The following is a 17,682-nucleotide window of genomic DNA, read 5'->3' on the forward strand; positions in this document are numbered from 1 at the left end:
TTCAGTGTATATATTGAAAATGGAATGGCTAGTTTTAACCTGTCTGGGCCATCAACAATACAGCCCGACATTTACCTCTCCATTCCTGAGGGGCTTTTGCTTGTTTACATTTTAGCACCTAGCTTGTGACTACAATGGAAGGCAGGCAGGAGGGCCACAATATTGGGACAGATTTTCTGTGGCCCAAAAATTGACAAGTCTTTGCCCTTGGGCAATAATATTCATTCCAGAGTAGCCCCCAGCTCAGTCAGCAACAATGAGCCTGGCAGCCAGCAATCACAACATAATAGCTTTATCTGAATAGAGAGCCAGCTGCTGTCATAGAATTGCTTTGACAGCCGGTAATACTCCACCTCCAGCCTTCCTGGCTACCAAGACTGTCGGTGTGTGAAAAATCAAAATAACTGCAGACACTGGGAATCTGAAATAAAAATAGAAGATACTGGAAGAACTCAGAAGGTCAGGCAGCATCTGTGGGAGGAGAAACAGTTAGCATTTCAGGTCTGAAACCCTTCACCAGAACTGAGAAAGAGAGAAACAAGCAAGTGGAGAGAGCAGAGAATGTGGGGGAGGGCAATGGATGGATCAAAGGGAATTTCTCTGGTAGGGTGAAATAATGCAATTGTTAAAAGGAGGTTAAGCTCTTTTGTGTAGTGTGTTGCCAATGTTGTAAAATTTGAGTAATGTTGCACAGTCTGGCTAACAGGGACATGCCCAGCAGGCCTGAATATACAAATGAAAGAAAAAGGAAGGATGGCAGGCAAAACTGGCCTGTCCAAAAGGAAGAGAGGGAGTCATCCAAAAGTTGGAGAATCCAATATTGATTCCTGAGGTTGCAATGTCCCCAGATGAGAAATGAACTGTTGTTCCTTGAGCTTTTGTTGGGCCTCTTTGTAGCAATACAGGAGGCTGTTGGGGATTATTAGACATGGACATCCTTAAGGAATTATGTGGATAGCAGGCATTAATACTAACAAGGACCAGTCTTCAAAGAAAACTGTTCAAATGTAAACTCCAATCAGTAGTCAAGTTTTGAAATTAAAAGGACAATTTTGTAAATGAAGAGTACTATCTGCAGCGAATGGCTTCCTGCTGAGGGCTACTGGCCCACAGCAGGAGGCTGCTCAAGAGATATGGTTTATAAAGTGACATGACCATGAGACTTTCTCATATACATCAGCTGAACGTACAGACAATGAGGCTATTTTAATTGGCCTGCATCAAACCAGGCATCAGACCTCTTCAGCTAAGCAAGCAATAGTTGGGTGCAAAAATCAAACTGCTGGAGGAACTCTGTGGATCAAGTGGAATCAGTGGGACCCACTGAATTCCTTCAACAGTTTGTTTTTTTGCTCCATATTCCAGCATCTGCAGTTTCTTGTGTCTCTAATAATTGGGGGTATTTGTGTATCCAGGACCTCAACCTCAACCTCAACCACACTAATTTTGAGTGTCTGGGGCCTCTGTCTTCAGAAGCTTTTAGAGAATCCCTGTGAATTACTTTGTCCCAACAAAGGTGTTTCAATGGAAACACAAGAGACTCCAGGTGCTGGAATCTGGAGCAACAGGTAATCTGCTGGAGGAACTCAACGGGTCGAGTATCATCTATGGGAGGAAAGGAGTTGTTGATGTTTTGGGTCAAAACCCTGCATCAGGACTCAGTTTTTCAATATTCAACAAACGTGTTTCAATATTCAGAGATGTCTTGTCAATTAGAATGTATTCCCGCTGTAATAATGTAATTCGATGGAACTATTTGTTTGCACTCAAAATATTGAAGTAAACTATGGAATTGTAACTTACTTGGAGTATTGTGTTCAGTTCTGGTCGCCTCATTATTGGAAGGATGTGGAAGCTTTAGAGAGGGTGCAGAGGAGATTTACCAGGATGCTGCCTGGATTGGAGAGCATGTCTTATGAGGATAGGTTGAGTGAGGTAGGGCTTTTCTCTTTGGAGAGAAGGAGGATGATTGGTGACTTGATAGAGGTGTACAAGATGATAAGAGGCATAGATCAAATGGACAGTCAGACTTTTTTCCCAGGGCGACAATAGCTAACATGAGGGGACATAATTTTAAGGTGGTTGGAGGAAGATATAAGGAGGATGTCAGCGATGTTTTTTACACAGAGAATGGTGGGTGCATGGAACGCACTGCCAGCAGACGTTGTGGGGGCAGATACATTAGGGACATATAAGAGACTATTAGATAGACACATGAATCATAGAGAAATGGGGGGCTATGTGGGAGGTAACGGTTAGATATATCTTAGAGCAGGATAAAATGTCGGCACAACATTGTGGGCCAAAGGGCCTGTACTGTGCTGTAGTGTTCTATGTTCTATGTAACTATTGAAATTGTATTCAATCATTGTTATCTATGTCCTCAAGAGTATAAACTCTCAATGCACTTTGTGTTCAGGAAGATTCTACTGAGAAGTTCTCCCAGGAGAGAGTCTTCCACAAGATCTCCTCCCGAAGGTCTGCTTGTGCTGAATTAAAACCTTTTACATTTACAACTCCAGTCTCTGTGTGGCTCATTCACAGTTACAAAAGAGGTGACAGACCAAAAGGTCAGTGGGTGTGGGATAGGGAATTAAAGTGGCAGGCCATGGGAAGCTCAGGATCACCAGTGCGGACTGAGTGTGGGTACCCTGTAAAGCAATCACCCAATCTGCATTTGGTTTCTCCAGTGTAGTGGAGGCCAGATTTTGAACATCAAATACAGTGCACTAAATTGGAAGAAGTGCAAGTGAATCGCTGCCTTACATGGAAAGAATGTTTCTGTCCCCATATGGTGAGAAGTGAAGAGGTGAAAAGAAAAGGTATTGCACCTCCTGCAGTTGCATGGGAAAGTGCCATACAATGAGGAATAGTAGGGAGAGCCAGAAGGGCAAACAGAGAGTCATAAAGGGAGTGATTGCGGCAAAAAGTTGAAAGGGGAGGGGAACATGTGTCTGATGGTGGAATCTTGTTGGAGCTGATGGAAGTTGTGAAAGTGATTCATTGAGTGCTGAAGTTGGTGGGCTGGAAGGCAAGGACCAGTGGAACCCTGTTCTTGCTCTGCCCAGGATGAAAGTCTGTGAGAGCAGAGGCGCAAGAAATAGATGAGATGTAGTCACAGGCTCTGTCCACTATGGTAGAGAGGAATCCACAGCTAAGGAAGGAAGATGACGTTTCAGGAACACCTGTGCAGAGTCTCTCATTATTGATGCAAATGTGGTAGACACTGAGAAACAGAGAGATTAAAATGGAGTCCTTACAAGAGGCAGGATGGAAGGAAGTTTAGCTGTAGGAGTCGGTGAGCTTGTAATGGATGTTGGTAGCTAGCCTGTTCCCTGAGACAGAGATGGAAAGATCCAGAAAGGGAAGGGGGGAGTTAGAGATGGCCCAGGTAAATGTGAGAGCAGGGTGGACATTGACTGCAAAGCTGATGAATTTTTAAAGTTCTGCATGACTGCAGGAAGCAGCACCAATGCAAATGTCAATATACTGCAAGAAGAGTTGGGGGAGTGGGCTCAAGTAGGACTGAAACAGAGACTGCTTTGCATATTCCACATAAAGACAGACATAACTTGGGCCCATGTGAGTGCCCATAGCTGCAAATTTGATCTGGAAAACCGAGTGGAGTTGAAGGAGTTGCATAATGTAATGATTGGTTCAGCCAGGCAAATGAGTGTGTCGGTGGAGGGGAACTGGTTAGGCTTCTGCTCAAGGAAGAAGCAAACTCTTCTGATGTTGAATGAAGGTGTAGAGGGATTGTACATCCATGGTGAAGATGAACTGGTTAGGATCAGGGAATTGGAAACTGCCAAAACAGGGGAGGGTGTCTGAAGTATCACAGTGAGAAGGGATTGGAGCTGGGGAGAAAGAATGGAGTGAAAGTAGGTAGATTTAAGTTTGGTGGGGCAAGAGCAGGCTGAAACAATGTGTCTGCCTGGACAGCCAGTGTTACTGATTATGACTGTCCTCCACTGCAATACCAGTGCCAATGTTGGAACGTTCTAGGTATTCCCTTAATGATATCATTTCTAAAAATTCACCATCAGTAACAGTGAACGTTCTTGTGTAGGGAGGGGTGGGGTGAGAGATTGCTTCCTCATTGGCTGATAAGCATTTATGTGAATGCAGCTAACTAACTGTGCCTCTGCAGTCCTATGCCACACTGGGCCAAACCTAAGTCTGTGCTGGTTTCAACAAAAAATCCGCTGGAGGAGCTCAGCAGGTCAAGCAGCATCTGTGGGAAGAAAGGAATTGTCAACATTTCGGGTCGAGCCATGCTGGGTTCCATGTGGGGCAAAACGGCTGGAGGCAGGCACCCAGAGATTATGGATCTGTCCCGATAATTACATCATGCCAAATGTGGTTTAAAACCAGGAATGAAAGAAAGTAAGGAAAGATGGAAGGAAGGAGAAAAGCGGAGTGGTTCCCTCATCTAAGCCATTAATATAGATTGCAAGCAGCTGAGGCCCATGCAGCACTCCACGAATTTCACTCATTTATTTCTGCTCTCTATTTTCTATCTATTAACCAGTTCTATCTATTGATAAAAGTCCCATGCCCAAAAATTGGGTAACAACCTACTGTTCAGTATCATATTAAATGCCTTCACTAAACCCAAATACAGTACATCAGCTGCTTCCCTTTTCTACCTTGAATACTTCACTCTCAATATCCTCTAATGGATTTTTCAAACAAGATTTCCCTTTTATAAAATTATATTAACTCTTCCAATTCCATAACTATGGTATCTAACATTTTACCTACTAATGCTCTCAGGCCAAATAACTTATAGTTCCTTATTTTACTCTTTCCCTCTTTTACTCAGCAGCAGGCTTCGATTTTCTGCCTCTAATCTATTAGTACCATTCTAGAATCTAGGAATGTGTGGAAAATTAAAACAAATGTATCTACTTGTTTTGTATTTATCCCTTTAAAAGTCGTGTGAGGCCATCAGACCCAAGGGACTTGTCAGGTTTTGGTCCCATTAAATTCTTCATTTTTTTTTACTAACGCAAATAACTTTAAGTTTCCCACTGCTAACAGATCATTAGTTCCCCCTAATTTGTGATTTGGTTTTTACATCTCAGGTATGAATATTTGTGTTTAATCTCTATCATTTGTTTATTTCACATTATAGTTTCTCCTGTCTCTGCCTCGAAGAGACCCACAGTTATTTTTTTTAATCTCTTACTTTTTACATACTTGTAAAAAACTCTTACAAATTGTTTTTCTGTGAGAACTTTTATGGTCTTATTTTCTATTCTGTCACTTATTTCAATATTTTGTTCATTACAGCACAGAAGAACAGCTAGCAGAGCTGTTGTCTTGCAGCTCCAGTCACCCAGGTTCAATCCTAACTCCCCATATTGTCTGTGTGTATGTGACTGTGTGGGTTTCTCCCACCTTCAGCTGCTCTGATTTCTTCCAACGTTCCAAAGGCATGCAGGATGGTATATTATCTGGTCACTGTAAGGTTCTCCTAGTGTGTAGGTGTGTGGTAGAATCTGGGGAAGTTGATGAGAATGTGAGGAGAATAGGTTACAGAGAAAATTAGTGGGGGAATGGGATTGGTCTGTGAGCTGACATGGACTCAATGGGCCAAATAGTCTCCAATTTTGCATGGAAATATGGAAAATATCATTTGCTGATTTAAAAACCTCCCAATCCTCTGATATATGAAACTGTTGACCGATATCATATGCTTCTTTTTCTAATCCAATTCCTGTCTAGAACATTGAATTTTCTAGACAGGAATAGCTATGCTACTTTTACAGTGGAGTTTTTATTCAAGGAAATTTATATTCTTTGAAAATTGTGATTTTTTAAAATGTGTTTCATTTAAAGAAAGACTTATCTACTGTTATATCTATGATATATATTTTTTCTGAAAACTTCAGCCATTTTGTACCTCATTTATATGTAATTGGCTTTGGATAAATATTAAGACCAAAATTTCAGATGTAACTACATCACTCCGAAATTTAAATTGAAATCCTGTTATATTGTGATCATCATTAGTAAGACATTCACTTACTCTAACACTAATAATTAATACAATACTAGACAGCATGCTGCTGGGGTGCACATTGGTATGGCAGTTAGTGCTGCTGACTCACAGCTGCAGGGACCTAGGTTCAAAACTGACCTGGGTGTTCCTGTGCAGAATTTAGATATTCTCTCCATGACTGTCGGGTTCCTCTGGCAACTTTGGTTTCCTTCTACATCCCAAATATGTTCTGGTAGGCTAATTGGCTGCTGTAATTACCTTTAGTGCAGATTTATGAAACAAAAATTCAAAGGAAAATTTATGGGCATGTAAGAGAGAGAATAAGTTGCAGGAGTACAGGAAATGATAGGGGAAATGGGACTAATAGGAGCCAGCATGAACCTGACAGGTGAATTGGCCTCCTTCTGTGGCATAAGATCCAAAGTGTCCAGGCCCTGAGCTGAGCTATCCATGTGCTGTTGTAAATGTAGTGAATGTATTAATTCAGCTGGTGCTGCTCCTTACTTGTGACAATTGATCTTCCAATTGGGGTTGGATTATCAAGACTGCAGTCCCCCTTTCTTATCTCAGAATCTCATTACATAGTTCACTAATCTGTTGATATATACCCCGTTGATGTCTGTGATTGTAGATAGAAACACATACCCACCAGTTTACTTTTCTATTTCCCAGCACTTTCCATGCTGAATTTAAATCCAGGGTTCTCTGGACTAACATTCAATCTTAAAACCAAATTCCAATTCTGGTAAACTCTGACAGTCAACTATATGTTGCAGTTCTAAAAGGTGTGCAGAAACAAAAGGGATCTGAATTCTTTTATGCCTGAAACATTGGAGGTGACGAGACATGTTGACACATAGGATCCTGGGTTTTATAAATGAGCAGAAAGATTATGTTAAGCCTTTATAAAAGATTCATTTGACCACAACCAGAGTATTGGTTTCAATTCGGATCAAGACACTTAAGGAAGGATTTGAAAGCCCCAGGGTGAGAAAAAAATACTAGAATGCTTCCTGGAATAAAGGGACTTCAGCAATAAAGTTGGACGAAAAGATACAATTGCTCTTTATGGAGCAAAACACGCTGAGAGGACATTGGGTAAAGTGGTACATGACCACGTTGGGTTTCAGTCAGGAATTAGGGAAAAGCTCCTTTCATCAGCAGGTGGTTCAAGGACCAAAGAATGCAGATTTAAAATATTTGGCAAAAGATATATAAGATTTTCCTCACATCTTTATGAACAGAAAAGTTATGGTCTAGAAATCACTCCCTGTGGGAACAGAACTGATATAATCCACGTGAAACGTTAACCTGTTCTCTTTCCAGAGGTGCTGCCTGAACAGCTGCGTATCTCCATCATATTATGGTTTTATTTAAGATTTACCAATTACTTACTAAATGCACTTCGAAGTCAAATTTAAGGATGGCGATTGGTTGAGCTTTGAGATGGTAGGTCAACGGGCTAGTGTTCCTGTTAGGTCCAAGGTGATACTGCTGCTGTACTGACTGCACTGTTATTTGTCCCCTTCGAATCCATTAGCTCGAACTATAACCTGACAGAGAATTACTGAAAATTCTAAACACATGAAAGATAAAAAGAAAGAGAATGGGCTTTTTTATCGCCATTCTCAAAACAAATATCGCACATCACAGCATTCAATGAAAATAAAACCTAATTCTTCGAGATTTATTAATAAACATTCATTAATCAATTTCTGCTCATTGATACTCATGCTTTTTACAGCATTTTGCCTGTAAAATCAAACAAGTCATGAGAAAATATACATTCCAGTTTTACATATCTTAATAACCACCCAGACAACATTCAGCGAGACAACCTTCTTAATTAGATGATCAGAACATAACATCAACTATCAACATCATGAATGTAAACAAAATTAATAGCAATACATATATTGTATATCTTTTTGTCAAAGAATGCCTCAAAATATTTAAAGGCATGTAATAAAGAATGCATGCACATTAAATGAATGTTGCCTCGATGCTTGTTATCTGCAAGTACAGCAGTCACCGATTCCCAAGTGAAGCTGAAGCATGTAAACTCACGGAATAACGTGTTTCATATACAATAAGGCATTTGTTTTAATGCAATGTCTACCACAGGAATCATTACCTTCCCGATACGAGTCCCAGGAGAGATTTTTGCCAATTGAGCATTTCTGATGACAGTGTGCGATAATGGCCCGTGACGTTGATGCCTGCCACTTGATACACCTATAGACAGACACTGGCTCCCAAAAGCATGTGTATTTTTCTCTGTAAAGCAACGCAGTCTCTTCCTTTCGGGTCTGTAAGAAGTGGAATGCTAGGATCATGACAGGGATATTTTAAACATCCGAACTCCAAAGTGATAGTTTGATTGACGGTCTGCAATCCATCCTTCCACCTGTTCCCTCGGAGGAAGGCGGGCTCAGGGGTCGTGCGCCCAGAGTATAATCATTGTTGCATGTGCTTTCCAAACAAGTATCGATGTAAGTTATACAATACCAGTGATGTCCATCTTAGAAGAAGGAAGCATAAACAATTAGAGCAAGAATTGCACGTTTCTAGGAAAGGGGATATGCTCCTTAAAAATAAAGGATTTGATATCTTTCAAAACCTCTTCAATGCCAGGAAGAAAACAGGATAGTTCTTTGTGTTTTCTGTTGAAAAGCACATCTACCTCGAAGAAATACACCAACAGAAAGTTTTTTTTCAATTAAAACGAATGCATTTAAAAGGTGTTATCTTCACTATGTTAACGCTTGAGTATAAACCGGGAAATGTTCTTGCACCCCCATTTGTTTTTACGTTTCAGTTGAGTCTCCCATCTCCAATGCTGATACAGCATCTACCCATAACAATGAAAAACCTTTAGTTCACGTTGCCAGTACTGGGCGCGATCTTTGGGTTTCGTGGATGGCATGCCTTACTGGGGAAGTCCAGTGATCATCGTTGTTTCACGACTGCTTTCCACCAAATTCACTGACCCCCAAAGCAAATAAAAAGAGCAAAATCCACGCACTGCTATCCAAAACGAAATTTTGGCCTGTATTTGACAACATTCACATACTTCCTACTGGCCGTTACAGAAGGAGGAGATTTCGGAGGTTTGGGTGGCGTTTTCTTCTCTGGAATCTTTTTAGTAATTTTGAAAGTCTTTTCTTTTTCAGACTGTTTGAACCTTGGAAGGAAATGTGTGGAAATGTGTTGAGGTTTCACCCGCGGGCTATTCCCCTTTTTAACTTTGCCGCATTTATTTAAAGCCACGTACCATTCCCGGCTACCGTTCTCGCTCTTGTAAGTGGCCGAGGCGTAAGTGTTGTAACTGTTCTCCTGATATCGCTCCCTGAAAGTGCAATCAGCCGTAAACTTCGTCTACAAGAGGAACAGCGCAAACAAAATTAACCTTTGTTTTGTTAAGATATCTCAACCAAAAACCAAAACCAATAATAGTCATACCAGTTACAAAGAATGACAAGTACAGCACTGGAACAAGCCTTTGGACTCATACAGTCTGTGCTGTTACTTATGCTCCACGCCAATAATCTCACCTCGCTTTACCAGCTTAGCCTTCGATTCCTTTCTCCCTGAAGTATTTAACCAGCTTCTCCTTAAGAGTATCTTTGAGGGCGAATTGACCTGCCATAAACTGTTAAGTTTACAATAAAAAGCAAAAAATGCTGAAAATACCCGATAAGCAAGTCAACATCTGTAGAGAGAGAAACACGTTGAACGTTTCAGGTCATCAGAACCCGTAGATGCAACAGCAATTAGCTCAAGGACTCTACAACAATTGGCTGCTTTGGAATGTGTCCATCAAAAGACTACTGAAAGACAAGAACTTCAAACCAGAAGCCGATTGCGGGATTCGGTAGGCGAAATTGTACCTTTAAAGCTTTATAAAATGAAAATGAAACGGTGGCAACTTCACATTTTTCCAGATACGTAAATCTTTTAAAATATTTAGCGTAGAGATAGTTTTGATCAAATGTAACACTTGTGAAAATATACAAGTATACATCTGGCAATAGTCTTAGGAAACTGTTGCTGTAGCAGTAGCTGTGCCTTTTTGTAATCTTAGAACAATTTAATAGATATCAGAAATTACATCTATATAACCTCGTGCACCTGTCTCAGCCTTCTTTTGAAGCTCTTTGAATTTGTAATGAAATTCCAGAGGCCAGACAACAAACATTAATGACAACTATTGTCTGCCAATCTCCAGTTGTGGCAGTCACTTTGGAAAATGCCTAATAAAATCTTTGGAATTTTGATGAAATTTAGCAGTTTAGTTTTACGTTTGTAGGTCAAATTTAGAAAGGGAAGTTATGTTAAACTTCTGTACGAAATTATCGTTGCGTGACATGTCCCATTTCCACGCTCGAGGCAGTCAAAATTGCAATTAATGTGAAGTGAATATTGCAGCGTTTCAAAATGTGTCAAATCCTCCAGAGGAATTAAAAGAAAATCTCTTCTGTGTGGCGGTTGATAATTGCTAGGACACGTAAATGCTGGAATACAATATCCTTGGAACCCACTTACTGATTTAATTACGTTGCCATCTGTATTTTGCGAAAAAAAGACTGATGTCAGGCGACTAGTCAAGATAAGGGAAAGAAGAACTGGAACAGTGTTACAACTTAATACACGAATTGGTTCAGCAGGGTTGCAGAATTAGTTGTACTATTGACTTTTATCTCGCTTCAGCTGAAAGTGGGCACACGGAGTTCTATAAAGACCCATACTGACTGACGGGCGCAAGATTCACGATGTTCTTCCGAAACTTATTAAGCAATCACAAAACTTCACCCAAGCATGACCAGTAGGCAGTCACGTGTCATTTAGCATTGATTGCATTAATTTTAGTAGCACCAACAGAAGGCAATTTAGGTCAAATGTCAATTTGTATGCTTAGAATCCCCGACAGAATCCAATGATTTAATTTCGTTAGGATCCTTGACAATGTTGGACAAATGCTAAATAGTAAATACATTGGATCATTATCTAGATAACGTTTCGCAAAGTGACCTAGAGCCATATGAAAACAAATCACTCTTATAATTTAAATTTGAGGCTTAAATCGACGTGCGGTGTTTGCCAATTTCAACATTGATAAAGTTAACAGATGGTAAAAGCATATACAACAAATCTTATCTATGTGGTGTAATTCGAAAGCGACCCATCAAATCTGTGAATTTACAATGCAATTTCATCCAGTATCGTTCAACGTAGTTTAGATTGGAATGCAACGTGAGCAAAGAATTGCTGAAATTACTTGGTAGATGTTCCTATTTTGAAAGACGGTAGTGGGGTGGCAGGACAACTTCACGGCTTGAATAGCATTCAACTGCAAGCTTGTTCGAGACGTTTTCTTTATATTTACAAGTTTTGCTTTCAACCCGAATATCTCGTTATGTCCTTATGTAATCAGATATTTTTTCTGTATTTCTTTAATGAGCGAACCTCGCTGCCTGTCTTGCGCATGTAATAAATCAGCCAGCCTTTAACGAATTGGTTTTGAGATTTTACATCGAGTTGATCACAGTACCAGAAAGAAAACTTACAGTTAGTGGGGAAGGGGAGTTATTCTTGTTTTCCTTTCAATCAAAAGCACGGGCAAAGTTCATGCTTTTGGATGCATGCGTGCAACTGAAGCATCAGATCTTGCTTATTTAACAGAGTAAAGTATGACACGGTGAAATATAATAGTAACCAGAAGATGACTTGCCAGTGGTCAGCAGAAATACCCTCACTTTAATTCTTACGTTTGCGTTGTGTTTGGATGATTTATCGTGGACTGCGAAACTTTGTGGAAGCAATGGATGTTAAAGAGATGTCTTCTCAATGGCGGGTGTTCAATCACTTTCTTGTTGGAAACTAAATCTCGTTTTAAGCAGTTCATTTAAAAGTGAGCGGCTGCAGGCATCTCACAGGTTGGTACAATTCACATCCAACATTTACCCTTGCACGGTGCACGGGCATTTGAGGAATAATCTATCTTCTAGGCCCCGTGCAAATTTAAACGCCTTCGACCTCTTATAATACTCACCGTAGCGTGGAGTTTCCCCTTTTTACTCATCGCTAAAAACCGGTTGCTAAAAATCCCACGAATTCCTACAATTCCCTGAGACACGGCGAATATTTCCAAAATACCTGGAAGTGAAATTTCACAAGAAAGATACTTTAATGTCGAGTTTCTAAAATTTACTTAAAGGCTGTTGCTGGAAGGCTTTGTTTAAAGCTCTTCTCAGCGGTCACTTTTTGATGCCGAGGAGTCCAGTAACAGTCTTAACTATTGTAAAATACGAAAATTGCTCTGCATATTATAAAATACTGCCATTTTTATTATTTTATTATTTTTGCATGGATTATACTATGACATTGATATGGCGAGACTGCAGATCACGGAGCTTCGCAGTTTGTTTTAAAATTAGAGATGATTTCTATAGAAAGATTTGAACAATTATGATTTTCTTATCAGTCCTATGATTTCTGCTTCTTGACGTTTTCAAGCTTTATAGACATCATAAATTCAGAAATATGTTATTTCCAGATAATAACCGGCCAAATCGACCACACCAAATCTAACCCAGTCACTCCAAGCACTCAGTTCCCTTTAGCCTGCACCTGTTACCGACATACTTAGCAGTTTAACGTGACCACATTGAAGCATAGACCAGACAACCTGTCCCCGGAATCACTAATCATAAAATCGATCTTTAAAACAAAAATAGCTTTGCAAACATACAGCATTTCCATTTAAGTGGAGATAGAATAATAGTGATTATATGCCCATATCACGCTTCAAGACGTTATAGATTCACTTTCTATAAATATTGTATATATTTCCTCAACCTTGCAATATTAAAACAAACACAATCGTGTCGGTGTTTATTTAATATCTGCTAACCCATACAGACAAGCAAGTTGGTGGAAATTAAAATATTTAGTTGGCTATTACCTTACACAAAACAAGTCTGTCAGTTCTCACATATGTGTACCCTATCGTGACCTCCAAAACGCGCAGTATTTTGGTGGTTGAAGCAATTTACTTGCAATAAAAGCAATCATGCAAAAAGATAGGCAGCGAGAAGTTATTATGAAACACGATGCACAAGCATAAATTCTATGATAATTCTCCATAGAAAATTGCAATCAGACCATATTGTGTTATTTATGATTGACTGTGTTTATGTAATAGGGTCTGCTATTGTCACGTGAACTTATTTAGAGCAAACACTTACTGAACAGATTGGCTTCATGCGAGCCACTGACTTTGCCATCAGGCTGAATCTGTAAATGAAAACCAATTCCAACTCTACAATAGAGTCTTCCAGTGCGCGGCCCAGACCTATTCCATTGGTACATGTTCCTTAGTGATCTACGGCTCTGCATGGCTGAAGAGCTCTCGTTTGCTGTGCCCTGGAGTGATTCTGCGGACACTACCTGCTCGATGTGGCCCGAAGCGAAATGGACAGCGTGATTCAAAAAGAGGAGGAGGAAGTGAAGGCGCATTCTTCCAGCAGATCTCTCCGCAGTGCTCGCTGCTAGGACAATGCCCGCATTTTGCTGATCCTTTGCTCCATGCACTGCCGACCGTTTGTGGCGTGTTCGCCAGGCATTTCCATGCAAAAGCTACTGCTGGCACGGAGATATTTATAACACAAATGATCTCACTGCGAGATGCATGCCTGTGATCTGAACGACGGGTTCTCATCCTGCAGTGTCCAAAGAATGGGCATGGTCGCGTCCAATATAAAATATAAAGACTACTCGTTAAGAGAAAAGTGGCATCAATAATATCAAAAATGCCAGGACGCCATCTGCACAGACTTCACGCACGACGAGGCTAATTTTAATCGTGGGGTGGGGGGGGGGGGTGGTGGAAGAGAGCTTACAAATAATTCATAACAATCAGAAATGGGTCCCACAGGGGACAACCGAATGAGTCATTTCATGCCGAAACTCGAGGCTGCCGTGAACTAATGGTTCTTAACCAAGAACCGCAATGATCTTTCATGACCCATGAGCTCCCTAGAGACTTCAGCCAGATATATAAATGGCCACAGAGTGCAGTATGAAATAAAAAGGCAACTTTACTCAATGGATCGATATCGACAAGTTTTCTATATGCAGGTTTGTGCCACATAACTAATTAACAGCGGAGAATAATTTAAATACAGCAATACAGGTCAAGAAGTTTGGACATACAATACTCGACACTGTAGCCCTTGTGACAAGTAAAATGTAAGCATAATCTGTTGTAAAATAATCAGTTCATTTGCTATCTGATTATAATCTAGCATGTATGAAATCAGTCGATATTTTACAATAAAAAATACTTCACATTTTCCAGTGCTTGCGACGTTAATAATAGCAGTGTGAAATCGATCACATTCTGCACGTTAATGGAAGCATGTGGACAATCAAGAGCGCACCTATATTCCACTGGGGATCGTCATTCCAATTTAGTTAGCAGGGGAGTAAGACGTGGTTCCAACTCGAATCAAAAGAGCTTTAGGCGTGTTCTTAAAAATCCTTGACCCTCATTGCCTCCCAGGAAACAGACCGATCGGCACATCGATAACCTGGAGAAGTCCTAGCGGTAAATTAGAATTGGTTTCGAGATCCTCTCATTCTTGATTTTTCACTAAAATCAAAAATGACAAGCCATCTTAACTAGAACTTATGATTGTATGTAAAAGTGAGAGAGTGGGAGGACATAGCGCCTGCAGAGGGAATGCACACGAGCGGAGAATCAGTCTGCGGCTGGGCTGTGAATGAATGAACAGGAGAATACGCGTCTGCATGAACAACGGTAAAAGTGTGAGACGGTGCAACGTTTACTTTCGAATTTTCATTTGACAATAAGCCCGAATTAAGTTTTCTTTAGTAAATCGAGTGATCTTCGAACTATCATTTGGCCAAACAAAACCGATGCATTCGTGCATCCCGGTTCCGGGATATTCCAGAACACAGGCCATAAAGCACTGGTCAACAAGTACACCAGATGATAAAAACTACCACTGCCCATTGTGTCATGTATTGAATGTTTTTGATCTGATTGTAAATGTTTGGACCATTCGCTTTAACAATATGATCGTTCTTCAGAACTGTAACTTGAGGATTCTGCTTACATCAGACACGGTTTAACATTTGAACTAAAAATGAGGAAAAAAGAATGATTAATGACACGAAATCTAGCATTCATCAAGTAACCCGAGAAAGCAAGATTTCCTATAGTGTCCTTTTTTTCGAGTTTTGCCACGTATCTTCCCCTACTTTTCCTGTCTTTAAAATCTCATTTAAAAACCGACCTTGATTAATTTTTCATTAACAACAAAAAGAAACCATTTGGATAAAGTATGCTGTGTATGTTAAACTCCAATTGTCCTGGATTTTAATCGGATGTATGTGTTAATTTGAATTAACCCCCAGCACGCTTAAGAACTGTAAAGCGTACTGGGGATTAATTTAAATTAACACATACGTCCAATTGAAATTAAAGTTTATTCACAAAGTTTCATTTAAAAACATGGATTCAAAATGTTATTTAAAAATTCAGGTACAAACTGGATTGGATATTTTGATCTAATATCTAATCCAGTTCATCTTAATTTTCGACCTGTTTGAGTAAATAAAACGGTGACTCATTACAACCGGGCCAAAGTTAATGAGAGGAAATTTATGGCAAATTTGGCTTTTTTGGTGAATGGAACCCATACAGATTAGAAAAAATAGCAGCTACCTTGAAAAGGATTCAGACCTTTTTTATTCCAAAGGATTGTGCCTAACATTTTGCTATGGTTTTCAATTCTCATTCAAATTGATATATGTGTAACTGCATATACCGGATAAAAAGACTGCCTGATTCAGCAAACTAAAACATTGCTCTGGATATTATTGCCACTCGATACCAGAATGATAGGATAAAGCCCTTTGTCTTCTGCCCGAATTAGTTTAAGCAGCCTCAACCCAATACCAAGCGTGAGCTAAATGCAGAACACCGGCCATTTCCTGGCACAAAGTGACAATCTCTTTTAAAGTAACATAAAGCTGTAGGTGTGGCGGGTATACAAATCACATGGGTATAGTAGATGCAATTAAGATTAGGCCTTGGAATATTTCTGGTAACTTCTAGGAGCTAATAAAATTTGAAGAATTTCAAAAGAATTGTTGCCATCTCCTTTTATATCAACAAATTTAATAGAAGAAACAAAAAAAGTCTGGGTCTGAAAAATGTGTCAGAGTATGTCTTGCAGCTAGTTATGTTGCTTATTCATCAAAACGTTTGAGTGCGATTACCATTGCTTTAGTTTCATGATCCTTATGTTTGTGGGTACAGTTAAAGAAAGAAAGCATTTGCTTTTATATGGTGATTTTCATGATCTCGGGCCACCTTACAGCCAATTAAGTACTTTTGACGTCCAGTCAATATTCAAGTTGAGAAGTGATAGTTACAGAATACAAATGGCAGGTTTTGAATTGCACCCAAACCACAAAGAGAGATATCTGTGCGTTTGTGCCTATAACGGAGTACCCTTGAAATCTAGCTTCATACTGTGCTGGACAGATAGATCGGATGCATCAAATTAGGAGGATGCGAGGCCAAGTTACTCAGGGATCTCACACCATTTAATTCCACTGCGTTCCAGAGTCACGTCGGCCTTTGGTTTAGATTTATTTACTTTTGTATTGCTTTGCTGCAAAAAAAAAGTCACTTTGAAAAAGTGGCAAAGTAATTGCAGAGCAAATCCCTATCTTTCATTAGTACAGCTTTCATTTTCACTTCCTTGGGTCTAGATGGCAAAGTTATCAAATCTCTATATGTAACAAGTTCTTCTGTCTTAACTAGCTCAGCATTATCACAGTGCTTGGCTATTCTGATCAAGGAAAAAGTGTTAACAGATTAATTTCCACTCTGAGCAATATTACACCATGTCATATTGCACTACTCCAGGGTGAATTAATTTCAACAAATGGTTATTCATGCTTCATTTTCTCCAAAGGGAAGAAACTGTTTTTGGAAACTTGTTTTTTTTAAAACATTTGTAGACCTGCAATTAAGCTCATAAAATTCTACTTTCAGAATTTCTATATTCATTGAGTAAATAACTGGGTGTCTGCTCTGTCATTCCTTCAAACATTACATTTTGCAATTGTGCGTGCAAATCTTCTCCATTTTAGTACACAGTATCTGTTCCCCTTTGTGTGTTTCCAAAACATTTCCCACTGCCTAATACTTTACAGCCAGATGCAAAAATCTCTAGGGCTATTGACAGGTTAGCTAAACTGCACCTGTTGTCTGATTATTGACATACACCTGTCAATCAAAATATTGACTGGTGACAAGATGATGTCAATACATAAATCCCAAGGATTTCTTATCGGTAATTTAAATGATCAACACCTGCTTGGTGATAATGACATAACGAATGGCAGGGTATTGACTTCTGAAGTAAGATGTTCACTAGAAAAACCCTGGGGTCTTTGCTATTGACAGATGCTTAAAGAACATCTGTTAATAGATGATTGACTGCCCAAATTTATAAAAATCTAATGAATCAAATCTGGTAAATAACCTGTCTCTGTCACACCAATTAATAAAACAGGCCTGCTATTTTTATGTAATTTCTCTCAGGTTGGAATATAGGAAAGTTATAACTGCTAAA

The 17,682-nt window shown here is 39.6% G+C and overlaps 1 protein-coding gene across 1 annotated transcript; it reads right to left on the minus strand.

The window, feature by feature from the left end:
- Positions 1-9,034: 9,034 nt before the first annotated feature.
- fgf5 (fibroblast growth factor 5) lies at positions 9,035-13,525 on the minus strand. Its single transcript, XM_052040646.1, has 3 exons — positions 13,255-13,525; positions 12,060-12,163; positions 9,035-9,385 (listed from the first exon to the last, which is right to left on the minus strand). The coding sequence occupies exons 1-3, from the start codon at positions 13,523-13,525 to the stop codon at positions 9,035-9,037; spliced, it is 726 nt and encodes a 241-aa protein (XP_051896606.1).
- Between the last annotated feature and the right edge of the window lie 4,157 nt (positions 13,526-17,682).

This window comes from Pristis pectinata, chromosome 2 (genome assembly GCF_009764475.1).
Source record: "Pristis pectinata isolate sPriPec2 chromosome 2, sPriPec2.1.pri, whole genome shotgun sequence".
Taxonomy (NCBI): Eukaryota; Metazoa; Chordata; class Chondrichthyes; order Rhinopristiformes; family Pristidae; genus Pristis; species Pristis pectinata.